Raw genomic sequence first — 17,839 nt, 5'->3', positions numbered from 1 at the left:
ATATGGGGCCATTCGAGATTTGAGTACTTTTAAATATTCACTTAAAGATAGAAATTGCAAAGAACTTTCACCATATATATTGTAAGAAATAAGACTCCATATCTCTTTTATTTTCTATGAAAGTTTTCTTGTAGATACAGCGGTGCAGCTGCAGTTATTGCCCCCTTTCAAATAAATATCCGTCCTGTACAAAGACGCTAAAAGGAAAACTATCACAGACAATAAGCCTTTATAAGTTAATGTGTAACAGACGACAAGCATATAATATGACATTGTACTTGGGCAAGTAAAAATTCAATCTTCGTACAAACTCCATTAAAAATGATTTAGATAAGGTTCGTAATTGCGTAAGATGTCAGTCGAAATATGAACATAAGGGTTCCAACCCTCCTGTACATAATAATATTATGGTCTGATATATAAGTACACTGGGCCTAATTTAGTATACTACGAGGATACGCCTTAATGTTAATCATAAAAAAGTAAACAAATTAGAGGAAAATATGCGTATTTTAAGCGACTCAAAAAAAATGGTTCTCTATTCGACCAATATGTATGTAAGTTTGTATGTCTACGATTTTCTATATTAGGATCTGCTGAAGATCTTCGGAGACAATAAAATTCTTCAATAACTAACAGCAAATGACCCGCGATAGTTGTAATCGTATATGTCATAACTATTAATCAATAAAAAATAAAACTGACTTCAAAAACCACTACAAACAAAAAATAATAATAATAAAATCAAGTACATACCTATATAAACTTTATATTTGGAGTTGTTGCCTAATTGAAAATTGTCATATACAAAAATACACAACTTAAAATGTCATTAAGTACATTACATCCAAAATATACTTACTGAAACCTCCTAAAACACAACGATGAAATGGAAAAAAAAACAAAACGATAGCTTTCAGAGATTTTGAGACACAAATCTTTAAATTAGTTTTTAATTCAGGAAACGCTTCCATATTTTTTCTCGGGTCATTGAGCCAACACTGTATACATTATACTTTTGAACTCCTTTGGAATCAGTGATTACTCCAGTCATTACTAATTACTCTTGATATGATGTAACTTAAAGCTTAAATCCAATGGAATGCGGCAAACATTATTTACCAAAAATGAATAGTATGAATGCCTCGATAGCACAACTTTTTCTTGTGATGTGACTCCTGCGCTGAGGTCTCAGATTTGATATCCGGCTCGGGTGAAGTGATGTTTCCGTCAATAAGAGCCTTAAGCAGAGTTTGGACTTTGAGTCTGATTTCGCAATAGGATAGTTCCTACTAGTCCCTAGTTGCTTGCCTATCTACTCTTTCGGGGATAACAGGCATGAGTGTATAAAAAAAGTAAGGGAGTGACCAGTCAAAACCCAAATCGATCACCGATAGAAGTCTTCTGTGTCCTTGTAATTACATAATCTATTATATTTATGGTTTTAAAAATTAGATGCAGGCTGCCTCAACATCCTGGGGTAGACAGGGCCCAACCGAATCCGTCCCCTCAGTAATAACGACCTTTGATCATTCAAAGATCGTCATTGCTGGTTATTCATATACCTTTACACAGAGGTACTTCCTATTTCTAAAATAATCTTTGTCTTCTCTTATTTGATTGAATTGATTATTGATGTCAAAAGGAATTCTATGCTTTATGGTTTTAACTTTTATGTAAATGTCTATAAATTCAAATTAATAAGTAAGTTAAAATCGTTATTATGATTCAATACACATTCTCATTCTGTAGCTGCGATGAACCAGGACAAAAATCCAATTTTAACGACGGCTTCCCAAGTTCTGATCAAATCTGGGGAATGATAGGCACAATATTTGCCTCTGTTGCATGTTGGATTTTGTATAGAAAGGTAAAAATTCAGTCACTCTTTACAGTTTCTATCAACCCAGTGACGTAGCTAGTGGACGTGGGTGTCCCTCAGACTCGGGTATAATGAAATAATGCAACTGTTGGAAAAATATCTGCAGTTTTAAAGTTAAATATGTATGATCTTAAGTGACCAATGTTGTGCTTGTTGGTGCGGGTTTGATCCTCTGTAGCTAATAACCGTTTCCCCTAGGGCCTCATCCCACTTGATACGCCACTGTATTTCAAAGCGGAATGGTAAACAATTTTAAGTTATTCATTATTAGTCCTATTAGAAGTAACTTTTCTACTAGATATTTAAAAATCTGTATCTAATCTATGCGTGGATGCGGGATGTGCAGTTTATGAAAATTAAAGCTTATTTCCGCAATGTGCATAGCAAAGCTGAACTTTATTGCAGCTGCCCACCCTACACCTGTGATACCCGCGACCATCGTAACAGGTTGTTATTCAAAGTTTTCATGTGCAACAGACCATATTAACATTTTTGCCCATGCAGATATAAAAGATTTTCTACTGGCGTCTACAGGGCAGACGGTGTGTGTGCGGTGCAATCAAAATATTTTAATACTTATTACATATTTTTACCAACAGATAAAAGTACAAAACACAAATGTTCAAGAATATCGTCACCGAAACAAAGGACGACTAACATCACACTCTTTTAGATAAATATTATGTAGGTAATAAATAAAAAATCGTTTAAAAATATAGTATATATTTCAAAATAATATAATCCATTAAACCCAACATTATAATGTGTATGATCTATATTTAGTCATTATCAAGATAAAAAAATATTCTTTAAAAAACTATAAGATTATTTTCTTAAAAACTATAAGGCACAATTTATGGAAGATTATTAAGTCTACCTTAGTTACATTAGTATGTATTATTTAATAAATACATAGTGTCTGGCGAAAATATCTTCTTACAGTCTTGTAGTAGATATTTGTATTCATCTTCAACATGGCCTCGTTTCAACAAATATACTAGGATGTACTGATATGGGAATACAGGCACGTTGTGACGAGCGAAGAATCGCAGTTTCACTCTTTCTATTATCTTCATGTCCACAAAGCAATAGTCTGCGGTGCAACAGCTGCCTGGAGTTCTGAGGAAAAATCATAAATTATACTCTGGACATTTAAAAAAGTATAATCATAATAGTAGCAGTTCCTTAAAACCCTTTGAATCCTAGTTTCCCTATGTGGCCCAGAAGTGGGTACCCTGGTTATCCCTCTGCCATATACCGGCTGGGATAGAAACACAATGTGTGTGTCTAGAAATAATACAAAATTTACATAGAGCTGAAAGATTTTATAATTAGACATAAAATTGATAATGTATTTACCTGGGATCATATGTGACAGGTTTAGCTTTTAATGTTTTGAAAATCATTTGATAATATTGTCTGTACTTTTTCTTCATAATGAGAACAATCTGTTTGCCTTCAAAGGGATACTTGTTGCTCTGTGCCTCAAGCTCTGAATGCCAATAGACTGCTGCTCGAGCTACTTCAACACTTGTGCTATCGATTTCTAAAATTTTCGGGTGTTTCATCCATTCATAAAGGCTTTCCTGCATAAAAAGTGAGAGTAAGTATATTTATTATATTTACAAATAGTTTATATCATTAAAGCAAGTAAAATGAAAGATGTTTTAAATTAATAGCATGGGCTGATGAATCCCGCAACAAAATTTGATAACCTCCGTACCTGTAAAAACTTTTTGCACCGAAAACTGTCGTAAATGAAGTTAATACTTAGCAACCATTTGCCAGTGGCGAGGGCGCACACCATCATCCCTGTGAATGTGTCGTTTGGCAACACAGATACGAAATGTGTTGCTAACATTTCCATTTTGGTGTTTTCTGCCACAACTCCGCCCAACTCATTTATCATAGCTGTAAGTCTATCTCGATCCTAAGAGGAATATATATATATATATATTAGTGATGTAACGAATGTCATTTTTTGAACATTCGCGAATGCGAATATCTGCTACCGACATTCGCGAATGCGAATGTTTAGTTTTTGTTCAAATTTGGCGCCAATTTTCTATGGCTAAATAGTTAATTAATTGGTATGTTTTAAGAAAGAGTTATAGTTTATTGTAGAAGAATATCGTTTTAGTTTATTTAATATATTCTTTAGATATTTATTCAAGATGATAATTATCTAATCATTAAAAAGTTATGTAAAGACTGATAAAAAAATTATAGAAGAATTTGTTTTTGTTTCTTTCAAATGCTTTTAATTTCTTACTTGCTATTGTGTTACAAGTTCTAATGAGAATTGTATTTTTAAGCTTTATTAAAGTACCGCACATGCAGTAGAACTATGCCACCGAGGCAGTCTCCTATTATCAACAAATATTTTTTTTTTGATATTGACATTCGCAAATCATTCGCAGAAATTTTGCGAATGCGAATATCCAAAAATATGCGAATATTCGCGAATGCGAATGCGGATGCGAATATTCGTTACATCACTAATATATATATGGTTAGTCAGGTAAGTTGTAGTAAAACTATTGTTACTTTCAGATTGTCTCAATTGTTCTTGATTTATGTATGTATTGCTTCACAATTCACATACAGTTTAAGGTTGCTGAAAGAGACTGATGTAATTATGCATAAGTCTAGACATTAATATACCATACATAATATTTATCAATATTGTACCTAAGTACTGAAAAAACACATTTTTTATATTATAAAAAGGTTATTGGTGATTGGGGTATTGATTCGGAATTTTCTAAAATAATAGTCAATACTCACTTTAACAGACTCAGAGAGCATGAATATTTTTTTGTCACATGCACAAATTAAATTTTGCTTTAGTTTCCATGACTCCTCTGATGTACCACTAGGAGAGCTGTAATCACTGTCTGAAAATCAGATAATTGTATTTTAACATTAAAGTTAATAACATTCATATAATTTGTATTTATTGCTGTGGACAGGATTTACAAATTTTCAGATGGGGTCTGTGACTAACATAAAAATTATTCTGCAGTAGGGATTTGAACAATTAAAAAAATATTCAATAATGTTTTCCGTACCTGAGACTTCAGGCAAGCTGGCTTTTATTTTAGTTGATACTTGAAGTTTTCCTTTAATAGGACTGTAAGCAGTTGCTTTCTTCTTCAATTTATAATTCTGAATATATTTTTGGAATGGCAGGTGTATAGAAGTTTTGGCCTTGCCATTTTCAATAAATTTTCTGAAACTGACTTTTTTTGGTGTACTCTGCCTGCTAAAAGTCCTGCAATTTACAAAATTATTTTAACTAATCTGAGTTATTCTCGCTACAATCTCATCACACACATCAATGTTGCAATGCCTCTATGATAAACATTGACCTATATTACTTGGCCATGTGTAACTAAATTATATTATTATCAATATAATGTTTTGTACATACACAGTTCAATGGAAGCCTATAATTGAAGAGCAGAAGTATTTTATTTTCTGGAACAAGGAAGCATCTGTAACCCAAGCATATTTACAATTAGTTTTGATGACTGAGGTATTCATGAAATATGTTAGTGATCCCAAGCATAACATTACAGCCTTACAGGGCATGCTTAAATTCTGTAACAACTCACTCATTCCCAAATTTTGAAAAAAATGTTTTCAAAGGACTTGATGTGGGAGTCTCCTTCTTTTCCAGTGGTTTGCAATCAATCTCTTGGTAAATATCTTCCACTGACCAACCTATCTGGCGGCGAACAGCTTTAGGTTTTGTTGTGGCATATATTGGGAAATCAATGCAATCCATCCCGGGGCCTATAAAGTCTTCTTGTACAGTGTTTTGTGAGAAGTGTGTCACTTTCAAATGTTCTAAGTATGCTAATTTATCTGTGTACATTTCATGGCACACAGGGCAAACATAGTGATGTAACTTTACATTTGTAAGACATTTATTAAGGTGTATTACATAACTGTCGTACTGGTCATATCTTGCATCACACAACAAACATGACACATCAATGTATGAAGATTTTGTAGAACCAGGAGGTGTGGGTCTTGATTGGATGTTTTCTTGACTTATGTCAGTGGCAACCAAAGTCTCATTGCTGCTGCTAGACTGCTGCAAGCCATTACGCTCTATAGTACATACTGTGTGGCACCTGTGGCTACCTATATTGCTGTATGACTGATTGCAGGCCATACATTTAATTGAGTCAACATCACTGTCTGTCTCATCACTTATCTCATGCCGAGATCCACAATAAGCTTCAGCATTGGTGTTATTATCATAGCTCTCGTTTTTTTCATCTTCTCCAGACTCATATTCTGTGTGAACATGGAACTCTTTGTTGAAGAAATCATCGTAGTTTGTGAGGGGTGGTTTATTAATATCAGTATCTATAAATAATTAAGAGTAATGTTAGAAACAAAAAATTTACATATTTAAATTATATTAATATTTTATAAAGTAAAATGTACCTGGAGACTTTCTAATTAGATGGTCAATTCGCTCACATTGTTGCTTAAATAAATAAGCTGTGCTTAAATTTTCTATGCATGATGTACAAACGCGATCAGAAAAACCATCACCTTCAAATATCTGAAAACAAAAACTTCGTCTACAGATTGTAACAAACTAAGCATAAGGATAGTTATTCATTAGTATAGGGATCAGACTTCTCGATAGTATATAAAAAGATTTATCAAAATCGAAGTATCCAATAAATAATTATGCGTTGTCAACATAATAAAAAAAACAGGTGTGTGGAATAAACTGTGAAGGATTTTTGTTCGATACTAATATGCAGATCACAATTGGTGTAAAATGTAAGTACTCTTACCTTAACATTAGCGAAAGACATAACCATGTCGGATAATTTAACGGTATCATCCTGATCGAATATAGAACAGAAATCACCAAGCTTCAAGCAAAGCCTACATTTATGAAATGCTAGAGTCATTTTTGATATCTCGAGTTTGGGAACTGAATAAGCTAAATATAAATTGATATTGACATAACTAAGGTGTTCACATCAAATTAACAAAATAGGTAGAAGATACTCGTGGATGGTGGAAGATGATGGACGCCATCGCCTTAAGTTGGAGCAACATTAATAGTTTACAATGAAAAGTAAATGATTTAAGTTTACAACAAAAAAAAAATTAAATAATCAGGTAATCCTTGAATCAGCGACTTAATAACAATTAATACACTGTTGACGGGCTGTAATCTTTAGGAAAAAAGCTTTAAAAATCCATAAAAAGCTTTTAGTTGTAACTTGTAAGCACAGCTTTCACTAAACGCAAACAATAATCAAACGTTAAAATTTAAAAGTGACATTTTACTTTTAAACATGAAACTAGGGATACCTCAGTCCATCGATTTCGATAAACATCGTTAACGTAGGTCTGTACCGTAGGTAATGGTCCAAAGGAACAGTCAGATTTGGGATGATTATTATCTATATCTATATATATCTATCTATATCTTCTATATCTATATCTATCTATTCTATACTTATAATAAATCTGTAGAGAGGTCAATTCTGTACATGAAATATATTTCCAAAATAATAACTATCAGGGGGTGTTTAGGGATCGATACTGATGCCAAAAATGCAATTAGTAAAATTTTTGTCTGTCTGTCTGTCTGTCTGTCTGTCTGTATAATCGTTATAGAAACAAAAACTACTCGACGGATTTTAACGAAACTTGGTACAATTATTTGTCATACTCCTGTGCTGGTTATAGTATACTTTTCATCACGCTACAATTAATAGGAGCAGAGCAGTGAAGGGAAATGTTGGGAAAACGGGCGAAGTTACTCCATTTTTAATCTTCCGTCGCGTGTGCAACCTTAATGGTTACAGCTACGCAGAAATCATGTATGACGGAAATGTTCTCCTTAAAATTATGTAAAATATATCCCACGACAGCATATGTCTATCTTTTATGGTTGACTCACAATAACACGTGTAACTCCCGATAGCTTAGCAGTTCGAAGCATTCTTATTATATTTGTCTACTCTTACGTTTATAACACTCTCAGTCATCCCTAATTAAAAAGTTAACATTATTAAATATTTCCTAAAAAAGAATCATAGAAATCGGTATAGAAACACCAAAGTTATACATGAAATACGCTAATAAAACGCGTGAATACTGAATCATGCTATATGCTTCCTTCGATTTCACCAGGATCCCATCATCAGACCCTGACCGGACAATCGGACCACCTGCATACCACCATACATTAAAAAAACATCCCGACAAATTGAGCACCTCCTCCATTTTTGAAGTCCGAAATCCACGCGGGCGAAGCTGCGGGCGGAAGCTAGTCTTGCATAAGTCTACGGAATCAACAGTTATAAAATTCTGTAATATTCAAGCAAAACGGTTTTTGTATACAAAATTGATTGTTTCACTTTAGTCACTTTGTATGTGCAATTTTTGGAAAAAGTCAATCTATTTCATACTTCAATTTATTTGTATCGATTATATCATTGATGTTTTACTAGTATCCATCCTGGCAACCTGGCTTTGAAGCTGGCAATACCGGGGTTGACACTTGGAATATTTTATGTAATGATGTTTGGGTTACGGTTTTCAAAGAATGATTGTGTATCTTAATTCCGTTCCATTGAATTTAGTTTTAGTTGACAAAACTTGTAGATTACATCTAGTACCAACACAATAGACCTAAAAATCTAGAACGTACTCAGGACAATGACAAGCATAGAAGTAACACTATGACATTTGAGTGTACTCTGTCTTTGACAGTAAGAAATTTAATTGTGTTGCGACCCCTTCAGACATCTCATCGATATCGATAGATGCTTTGTCTATCGGCTATGGTAAATTCCCAGACCTGCTAAAATAAACACTTTTCGGTCAGTCAACTACAAATCGTTGCAAAATCCTATTTTAGATAAAGGTTAAAAAAAGATATCAGAGCCCAAATTTGGTATTCAAGTACCAAATGAGATCTGGGTATATAAAAGCACTCGTTAAGAAGCTGTTAAATTACAATAAACTATAGAACTACCGGCTTCCTTCGAGCTAAATTTTATCCAATTTTCATTTGCTATTTACAGCAGTTTCCATGCCTTCCGAAACGTCATTCAAAAATGGTCGTCACAAAAATGGTTTAGCATTTAGATTGTTAAATTAAGAAAATGTTAGAATTTTCGGAAGGAATGGAAACCGTTGTAAGTAACAAACAAGAAATCGGCCAGAATGTCGTATAGGAGAAAGCCAGTACGCCTTCTGTTCTTTTCTGACTTTCTTAGCGATTAAAAGATACCCAAGAGGTGTGATTTGACAGAAGCTACTAAAATGGGACAGTAAAATTAAAACACAGCGGTATCATTCATGTCACATATGTTTGATAACTTATTTCAATGTTAAGGCGATACCTCAAGGTCCATTTTCATACATTTTGTTTCGGCTTTAATCTGGGTATATCGTCATATTAAATTTTAAAGGCCGAAATATCCATGATTATTAATTATTTTTACGTTTTTCTTTCAACTGCGAGAACTAATCACTAACTAGACGTGAATTTAAATTCTTTACTTGCCAATACTTGTTTAGTTACCCAGATTAAAGCCGAAACAAAATGTATGAAAATGGACCTTGAGGTATCGCCTTAATAAAACTTTATCGAAATGCTTAGAGCAAACACGGTGCTGTTTTTTTCAATGCCAATTGGGACGAGCTATGGAAACGATCCATTTTGGCCTCATAGCATCATCTGTGGGGAATCTGCATTCCCATTTGACATTTGACATTGACATTTTATTTGCTTTTTAATTCGGCATCATAAAGACGACCAAAGGTAACCATTTGATTATTTTAAAGTGTACGCAAGCCGACCTTAATAATAATAATAATATCAGCCCTGTATTATATACTTGCCCACTGCTGAGCACGGGCCTCCTCTACTACTGAGAGGGATTAGGCCTTAGTCCACCACGCTGGCCTAGTGAGGATTGGTAGACTTCACACACCTTCGAAATTCCTATAGAGAAACTTCTCAGATGTGCAGGTTTCCTCACGATGTTTTCCTTCACCGTAGAAGCGAACGATAAATTCACAAAGAATACACACATGATTTTTTAGAAAAGTCAGAGGTGTGTGCCTTTGGGATTTGAACCAGCGGACATTCGTCTCGGCAGACCGTTCCATACCCAACTAGGCTATCGTCGCTTTTAAGCCGACCTTAGCAACATAATATTTGTCTCGTTCTTTTCAACAGTTTTGGCCTATTTGAAAAAATAGGATAAGTATATGAGGGTAATTTAGATTCCTTCTATGCTTGTTCTTGTTCTGAGAGAACGTATGTTATCCATCATGATAGCTGACAATTGACCGCCATTATTGACTTTATATTTGTTATTGGATTATATTTGCTAATTCTTTATAATTGCGATTTAGTTCAATCATAACTTGAATTTTCCACCGAATACGTTGAGTCGGGTCTCTTATTCCGTTTCGTGTATATATTACTAGAATTGATGTCGTGTGAGTTTACGAAACAGTGAGTTATTATTCCGAGATAATGACTCCAATTATTGTGTTTACATTTTTGTATATTTTATCTATTTTGTGTGCTACAATAGAGAAAAGGACTAATTGAAAAAAGGCACTTACGAAATCTATGAGTTTGCCTTTGCAATGATTGTAATTATAATAATTAATAATTTGACGGAAAAAGATCACATCTGTAAGGTATCATACTGTTCAATGTCTCTATAAAATTGGAAATAAATAACGGAAAATTGGACTGTAATGAATTTTTGAGTAAGAGACCTAAACACTGTATACAATTTATATAAAAGAAATTAGCGTAACACTATTGTGTATTTTGTATTAATAATTTGTTATTAAGGGAATTATTTAAAAATGTGGACGATTTACTTTTAATATTCCACAAATCATAACTTATACCTGTGTAAGGTTTATGGTCAGCAATTTTGATCGATATAAAATTATCGATTGAATAAGGAACGTCCCTAGAGAGACTTGGCAGCCTTGCATTTTTTATGCATAACGTTGGTATAAAATCTTACCGAAATTGAGCTAATTGATTGACCAGTGTTGCCAGAAGGTTACATTTCTTACATTTTTCGTTACTTTTGACCCCCTCGCGTAACATGTAAGTAATTTTTATATTTGAGGCAATTTTCGTAACTTTTGAGAACAACGAGATTTGTAATACAACATTTTTATTGTAAACAGTTTATGAACGCATTTCTATTCAACGCATCCAAATTGAACACGCCTAAAACTGGCGGGTCTAAAAAGTATTTCACTCCATATCACACTCAGAGATGGCTCGCCATGACAATATGAAACGTATCTTGCATATATTAAAACTTGGTTTTGCTTGAGTGTGCGCGCGCACATTTCCTACTTCGCGAGTCCCCGCGGTTTCGCAGCTACAAAAATGCTTGCTCAAAAACGCGTAAATTAAAAAAAAACAATAATGTAACTTTTGCAGCAAAAATGTAACTTTTCAGGAAACGAAACGTAACTTACGACTCAAGGGCCCTGGCAACACTGTGATTGACATATGCGCGTGAGGTCAGAAACAATGTACTAAGTACCACCTCTTCTTTTATAGTATACTAGCTTTTCCTCGCGGCTTCGCCCGTGTGAAGGAGTTTTCCGGGATAAAAGTCCCACTATATATTTTCACGAGATAGTAGCCTAATCTTCCCAGGGTCTTGAAATATCTCCATAATAAATTTCGTTTTGTTATACCAAGTTTTATGTCAAGTGCCGTTCCCGTGGGAACGAGTTTTAAAAGTATTCTATGTCCGTCTCCTGGTTCTAAGCTACCTCCCTATCAATTTTCAGCCAAATCGGTTCAGCTGGTCTGCAGTTATAAATAGAGTAACTAACACAACTTTGTTTTATATATATAGATTACTTACTCTATGGGCAGTACTGTTTACCTCTACTGTTTACTAGTGCTTATTTTTTAGTTCTTATTGGCTATTGCCCGTCATTTATGAATTATGACATGTAGTATCTTACTCTATGATGTAGGTCAAGTTTTATAAATTAAATATTTACTAACACAATGCAATCTCAACCGGAATTACAAGTGGATCGTAATATATATTTAAAATCATTTCCAAGATTTGAACGTCCGAAAGTAATAGGTTACATTGGTCTAGAAAACCTTAAATTTGCAAAAAATGTTTGTGATAAAAAGGTACTGTATGATTTAAACCTTCTTATTGAACAAGCAAAACGAAAACCAGATGATTTGGATGTTAAGTTAACAGACCTAATACAATTTCTGACGGAGCACGAGCGGAGGTTAAATTTTCCCTTACAAAACAACATAGACGATGCAAAAATTTTCTGTTATCGAGGTTTGATGACATGCGTTGCTTGCACGCCTTATGAGAATAGAGAGCCGTGGAAAATAGTAGCATTATTGTATAAGGGGAATATATTTTTATGTGCAAGAGATACAGAAGAAAAAATACAAAGAAAACAAAATGCAACAGAGAAAGAAAAACAATTTACTTCATGGGGATATAAATTTGAACAATATGTACTTTCTGGTAAGTATTGTATACAGACGCAACATTCATGTGGACTAGAATGGTCCATACTTATATTATTTCAGACTATCAAGGAAATCTGATGAGCTAAAACATGTGTAAAAACATTAAGATTATTGTTGAAGCAGAAATCAATCTGCTTGTTTAATAATGTCATTTTTTATAGGCTAAACCTCAGTGGACGATATAGTGAGAAATATAACTCTGGGGATTTTATGATTTTTAATCAAAAATTTTGGCACAAGACAATAATTATAATATATAATTATAATATAATATATAGCAAGATAATATTAGATATTATGCAAAAAAATAAAGCCATTTATGATATACATTAAATTAACCTATATTATAAATGTAATTTCAGATACACCCACAAGTGATCCTAATCCTAATGAACCTGTTAACGAAATGGAAGAATTTTCTCTTGTATTCACAACTAAATTGAATCGGCACACAATTGTTTATGGAGCTGAAATGGATGGAATAAGATGTGATAAAGCACCAGTCCCACCCCCTCCATCAAAAGAATTAGGTGCTGAAGCAATAGTAAACTATCTGTCTGATAAAGAATTTATTGAATTAAAAACTAATAGACACTTGGAATATTCAAAACAAGAAATATCATTTAGGTTTGTATAACTGTAGTTTTTAATTTTGTCATCACAATAAGTAATTTAAGCACTTGTTTTAAACTGCTGACCTATTTTATGTGCTACTTGTGAAATCTATATTATTATGTAAAGCTGAAGAGTTTGTTTGTTTGTTTGAATGCATTCATCTGAGGATCTACTGATTCAAATGCTAAAAATCTTTGTGTTGGATAGCCCATTTATGGCTTTATAATATCATGCTATGACTAATAGAAGCATAGCATTAATGAAAAAAGTTGCAAACACAGGGTTTTCTAGAGCTTTCATTGTACTCTGGGTAAACTTACAAGTTACACAACAAACATGTAAAACGGAATAATTATAAAAAATGTATTATAAAATAAAGTTCATTGTTGCATCTGTCTGCCTGTCTGAATACGATAAACTCAATAACTACCAAATGGATTTTGATGAAATTTGGTATCGAGATAGTTTGAGGCCCTGGGACAAACATAGGCTACTTTCTATCCCAGGAAAATATGTAGCGGACTTTTATCCCGGAAAACTTATTCACACCGCCCAAGTCGCGAGCAAAAACTAGTACAACATATCTGCATATAAGTCTGAGTTAATTAAATGTTAGCTGTCTGTGGTTAATATTCATACATTTCTTTTATTATTTACATTGGCAGGAGATACAAATGTAAGAAGTGGTGGTGTCAATCATTCCTGGTGGGAATAGATACTATTTTGTGTGGATACCGAAATGATGATGGTGTTGTGAATCAATTGAAATCATATCAAGTTAAAGATATAGCCAGGATGTGTAAGGTCAGTGTGCATAATACATAATATTATTTTTAAAGAGAATGGGCAGCTTCCTGTTTCACATAACATTATAGAATATTAATATGTTGATAGAATTTTATCCTTATTTTGCTCATACGACAAACGCTAGGACAAGCCAGTTAATAACATACAACAATTGCCAATAAACAATAGAAATTTCACTGTAACATTGAATTGTGAAGTGCCTTTTGACACTACAATATGTTGGTTAGTTTGGGACATTAGAAATTCAATGTTAAGTTTCTTAATGACAGTAATTACATGGACAATTATATTATATCAACAACAGGGCTTGCAGAAATAGACATTGTAGAACCTGCCAAATTTGTATATGAGTGATAGTGAGGCTATTTATGTATGCAATGGCAGCAAATTGTTATTTTGTGTTGTCAATAACATAAAATAGATAGATGACTAAAGGAACCACAAGGCCTTATTCTGTACCATATTAAGTCTAATTGTGTGCTGCAGTTACTAGTGTCTGTTTGCAAATGCATGCATTGCATATAAGGCTCGAACGAGACGGGTTTTTCAATCATTCGGCAATTTTTCGACATACTTCACCCCTTCAAAGAGTGTCTCCTTTCATCTTAGAAGTAATAACTCAACAAAACAATATTTAAAAGTACTTACATTTATATAATTTATACCATGTATTAAATATTGGATTTCACTACTGGGAATATCTCTCTACTGCTGAGAGGATTTAGGCATTTACCAAGATGGCCTAGTGCGGGTATGTTACTTACTTTTATTAACTACAAAATTTAAACTAATTTCTATTTAACAACAATCACAAAATAAACAGTGAACGAACCGCGCGAAGGCGGCCGCAGTTCACCACCTGGAACTCCAAACCAATCATAGTCAAAGATCCGGCTGCAGAATTAATGAACACATCGAGTATATTATGCTAAAAACGAATATATATCTACCAGGTTGCGTATCACAATGTGGCCGCTAGTATTCTTAATTAAATTATTGTTAATTGATTTTTCGGATGAAATTTCATTCACCTGTTTTTTAAACAAAAAATCGTCCACTTCACGGCAGTATATTATATAAAGACTCTGAAAAATCACGGTTGCCATTGCGCACTTGGCCGCACCTCTTCGCAGCCAGGTGTAAACGAGTATGACTATGATACATTTATACGTTCATAACGTACATTCATTAATTATACATTAAAATTAAGCTATTTTTTCATTATAATATACGGTTGTCTAATTAAATCTGGCCGCAAATAAGGGTTGCTGGCTGTTAAAGATGGTAAATATTGAAGGTAGAGTGAAAGAGAGCTAGCGCGTAACATCACCAGTCAGAAGAAGATAGCGATTACCAGCTGTACGACAATTTGAAGCCTTTGCCCATGTGTCGGATGCTAGTGTTGTCAACTGATCAGCTACGGCATTTTTATTCTAACTTAAAAACCCAATGATAAAAGAAGTATAGAGGATGGGTGATATGGTCACGTGACATGCGGCACATTTAATGCATAAAATGGTGCCGACTCCGCCCCTTACAATAATGATATGCAAGTACCGAAAATTTTGTATCGACATCGAAGAATTAAGAGAGACAAACAAGCCCCAAAAAGATCAAATACGAAAGGGGTTAGGAACTACCATAATATAAATATAACAAACCATAATGTAAACAAACAAACTGAAACTGATTTATAAGTAACAATTGTTAAACAAAGCAGTACCTGTTGTGACAAACATCCTGTTGTGTTTGATCTATATTTGTATGTTGCACTATTCCTTGCTAAAAATTTAAGTTACAGATTAAGATATTTATTTAATACATGATAAATGGAATAAGATAGCGTAGCCAGCAATTATTTGGTTGGTTTTATTTTATTTTATTATTATGCTCTTTGATCGAGAAACATAACTATGGTTCAGCAAACTAAAATCAATGACCGTAAAAATGGTGGTTAAGATAATCAATTATAATAATTATTTGCAATAACAACAATATGATTATGTATCTATTTCCGTGCATGCAAAGGTTGCTCGAAACATAAGACCGCCAATTGTAAAAATATATCTTACATTTCATCTTTATGTTGTTTCTTTTATGTTTATCTATTCTTTTATGTAACAATTCTAATTTTATTCATAGCAATATATTAAAGTAATATTACTATTAGGTGAAGTATAATAATCATTACTATTTTACTTATCGGGAATATTGTTGGAAAACAGTTATCTTTACTCGCGTTAATTAAACGTGTGGTTTATGCATATCTTCTCAAAATGTAAAGAAATATGTATTTGGTGTAGGATTCCAATCACGTCGCTCAATATTCTCAATTCATTTTGCCTTGGTTTTTAAATTTTTGGTTATCTTAAAAAATATTCTAATTTCACTTAGTTTGTCGTTTTGAATAATACAATATTGATGTGTGCTCTAACATTCTTTCAAAGACAAAACCGTAACTGATAAACGGGCGTCTGTTAAAATATCGATATCAATAATTTCTAAACAAATCCACCCACCCATCCCTAAGCTCGTGTGTAAACAAACATAATGATTTTAATGTGTATAAATCACGCCTAAAAGGGTCCAAAGCTTAACAAACCAGATCCACATATCATTTTAATTGATAAAAACACATCCAAAAGTAAATATACAAAGATATTTGCTAATTTTCGGTAAAAACAGTTACTAACCTATGAAAAGATATTTCGGGGTCTTTCTTGCGTGAATTCGATTTGCATCCTTTCACACAACACTGAGTCATTTTCGAAACTTAACAAATACACTAATAAACACACTGAACAATTGAGAATATGATTATATTACTTTAAATTCAATATTTATGAAGATTTGTTTACATCGTCTGACACTACATGTACTTGCTGACTGGCCCGCATAAAATGGCGTTTCTGCCGCAAGGCGGTCCCAGTGTGTTGAAGTAAACGAAATAGTGCCATATGCGAAGAAAGCAATTATTTTTGTCTTTTTTTTTTGCGTTCCAAATAAGCTTTGAGTAAAAGAGATAGACATATATATTGACAATTCTGCGTCGATTTCCCTAACATAAATATAACTTATTCATATAGCTAACTTTTGAGGCCTGTCCTCTTTATATTTAGTCATTGTAAAAACCACGCTGTTTTATTCTGCAGCCGGATCTCGTACTATCACAACGCAGACAGCCTACTCACTCAGTCAAACCGAGCGACGAATATGGCCGCGCGCTGATTTGAATCTCCTTCCGTTCCGTACAAAGTTACATCTCGGTCATTGCCGAGAATCGGCGGTTTTTAGCCGAGAACCGAGACAGATTTCTCGGTTGGATTTATAGACCGAGACCGAGATCTCGGTCGAGCCTTAATTGCATATCTTAGCACTTGCTTCGCGATAATAACGGGAATGAACCATGTTCACGCTATGATGTTGTGTCAGCAAGAAAACCTTAGGGTTGACTCTTATACGATAAGATTAATATATCAGACTCTTATAAGAGTACTCTTATGAGGATTTTATATTTGTAATCTTAATGCTAATGAAAAATTTCAGCTGCACATGGACGATTTTCTTTCAACGAAATGTCTATTTTTTTCCAAAATATGGTTACTTCTACATTATTAGTGTAAGATTCACACACACATAGCACAATTCTAAATTATTTTTAAGTGCTCAACTTTTTTTTTAAATAATACAATTTCATAAAACTAGTATACCATTTATTATAATTGCATAGCAAATGGTGTAAATCAACATCCATAAAAGACTAATCAACAACATGGATTTTTACTTAATGTATAAGTTCTAAAACTAATGTATTATAGTACATTTATAAAAAAAAAATATTTTTGAAATAAAAACAATAATTAACAGAACAATGTGCTTGTAATAAAAATAAACAAGTGTCATGTATTAATACACCTACACATTTTAATGTTATATTTACAAAATAATTTGTGAAAAATCTCCATCAT

The 17,839-nt window shown here is 33.3% G+C and overlaps 2 protein-coding genes and 1 long non-coding RNA gene across 3 annotated transcripts in view; 2 read left to right on the top strand and 1 right to left on the bottom strand.

Moving 5' to 3' along the window:
• The first annotated feature begins 1,481 nt into the window (after window positions 1-1,481).
• Window positions 1,482-2,598, top strand: LOC115450433. Its single transcript, XR_003939285.2, has 2 exons — window positions 1,482-1,870; window positions 2,482-2,598. It is a non-coding gene; the product is annotated as an uncharacterized LOC115450433 (long non-coding RNA).
• Window positions 2,589-6,825, bottom strand: LOC115450432. Its single transcript, XM_030178448.2, has 8 exons — window positions 6,706-6,825; window positions 6,344-6,464; window positions 5,500-6,262; window positions 4,954-5,156; window positions 4,670-4,779; window positions 3,606-3,812; window positions 3,242-3,468; window positions 2,589-3,001 (listed from the first exon to the last, which is right to left on the bottom strand). The coding sequence occupies exons 1-8, from the start codon at window positions 6,823-6,825 to the stop codon at window positions 2,770-2,772; spliced, it is 1,983 nt and encodes a 660-aa protein (XP_030034308.1). The 3' UTR covers window positions 2,589-2,769.
• Window positions 6,826-11,666: 4,841 nt separating this feature from the next.
• LOC115450427 (exostosin-3) overlaps window positions 11,667-17,839 on the top strand; it is a 30,381-nt gene continuing 24,208 nt past the window's right edge. The window contains exons 1-3 of the mRNA XM_030178442.2: window positions 11,667-12,444; window positions 12,812-13,076; window positions 13,730-13,868. Of these exons, the coding sequence (XP_030034302.1) occupies window positions 11,952-12,444; window positions 12,812-13,076; window positions 13,730-13,868 (897 nt within the window). The 5' untranslated portion in view covers window positions 11,667-11,951. The remainder of the gene's footprint in view (window positions 12,445-12,811; window positions 13,077-13,729; window positions 13,869-17,839) is intronic.

The sequence above is a fragment of the Manduca sexta genome, chromosome 28, assembly GCF_014839805.1.
Source record: "Manduca sexta isolate Smith_Timp_Sample1 chromosome 28, JHU_Msex_v1.0, whole genome shotgun sequence".
NCBI lineage: Eukaryota > Metazoa > Arthropoda > Insecta > Lepidoptera > Sphingidae > Manduca > Manduca sexta.
The sequence above is the reverse complement of the archived record's forward strand: the minus strand, read 5'-3'. Positions and strand labels throughout refer to the sequence as shown.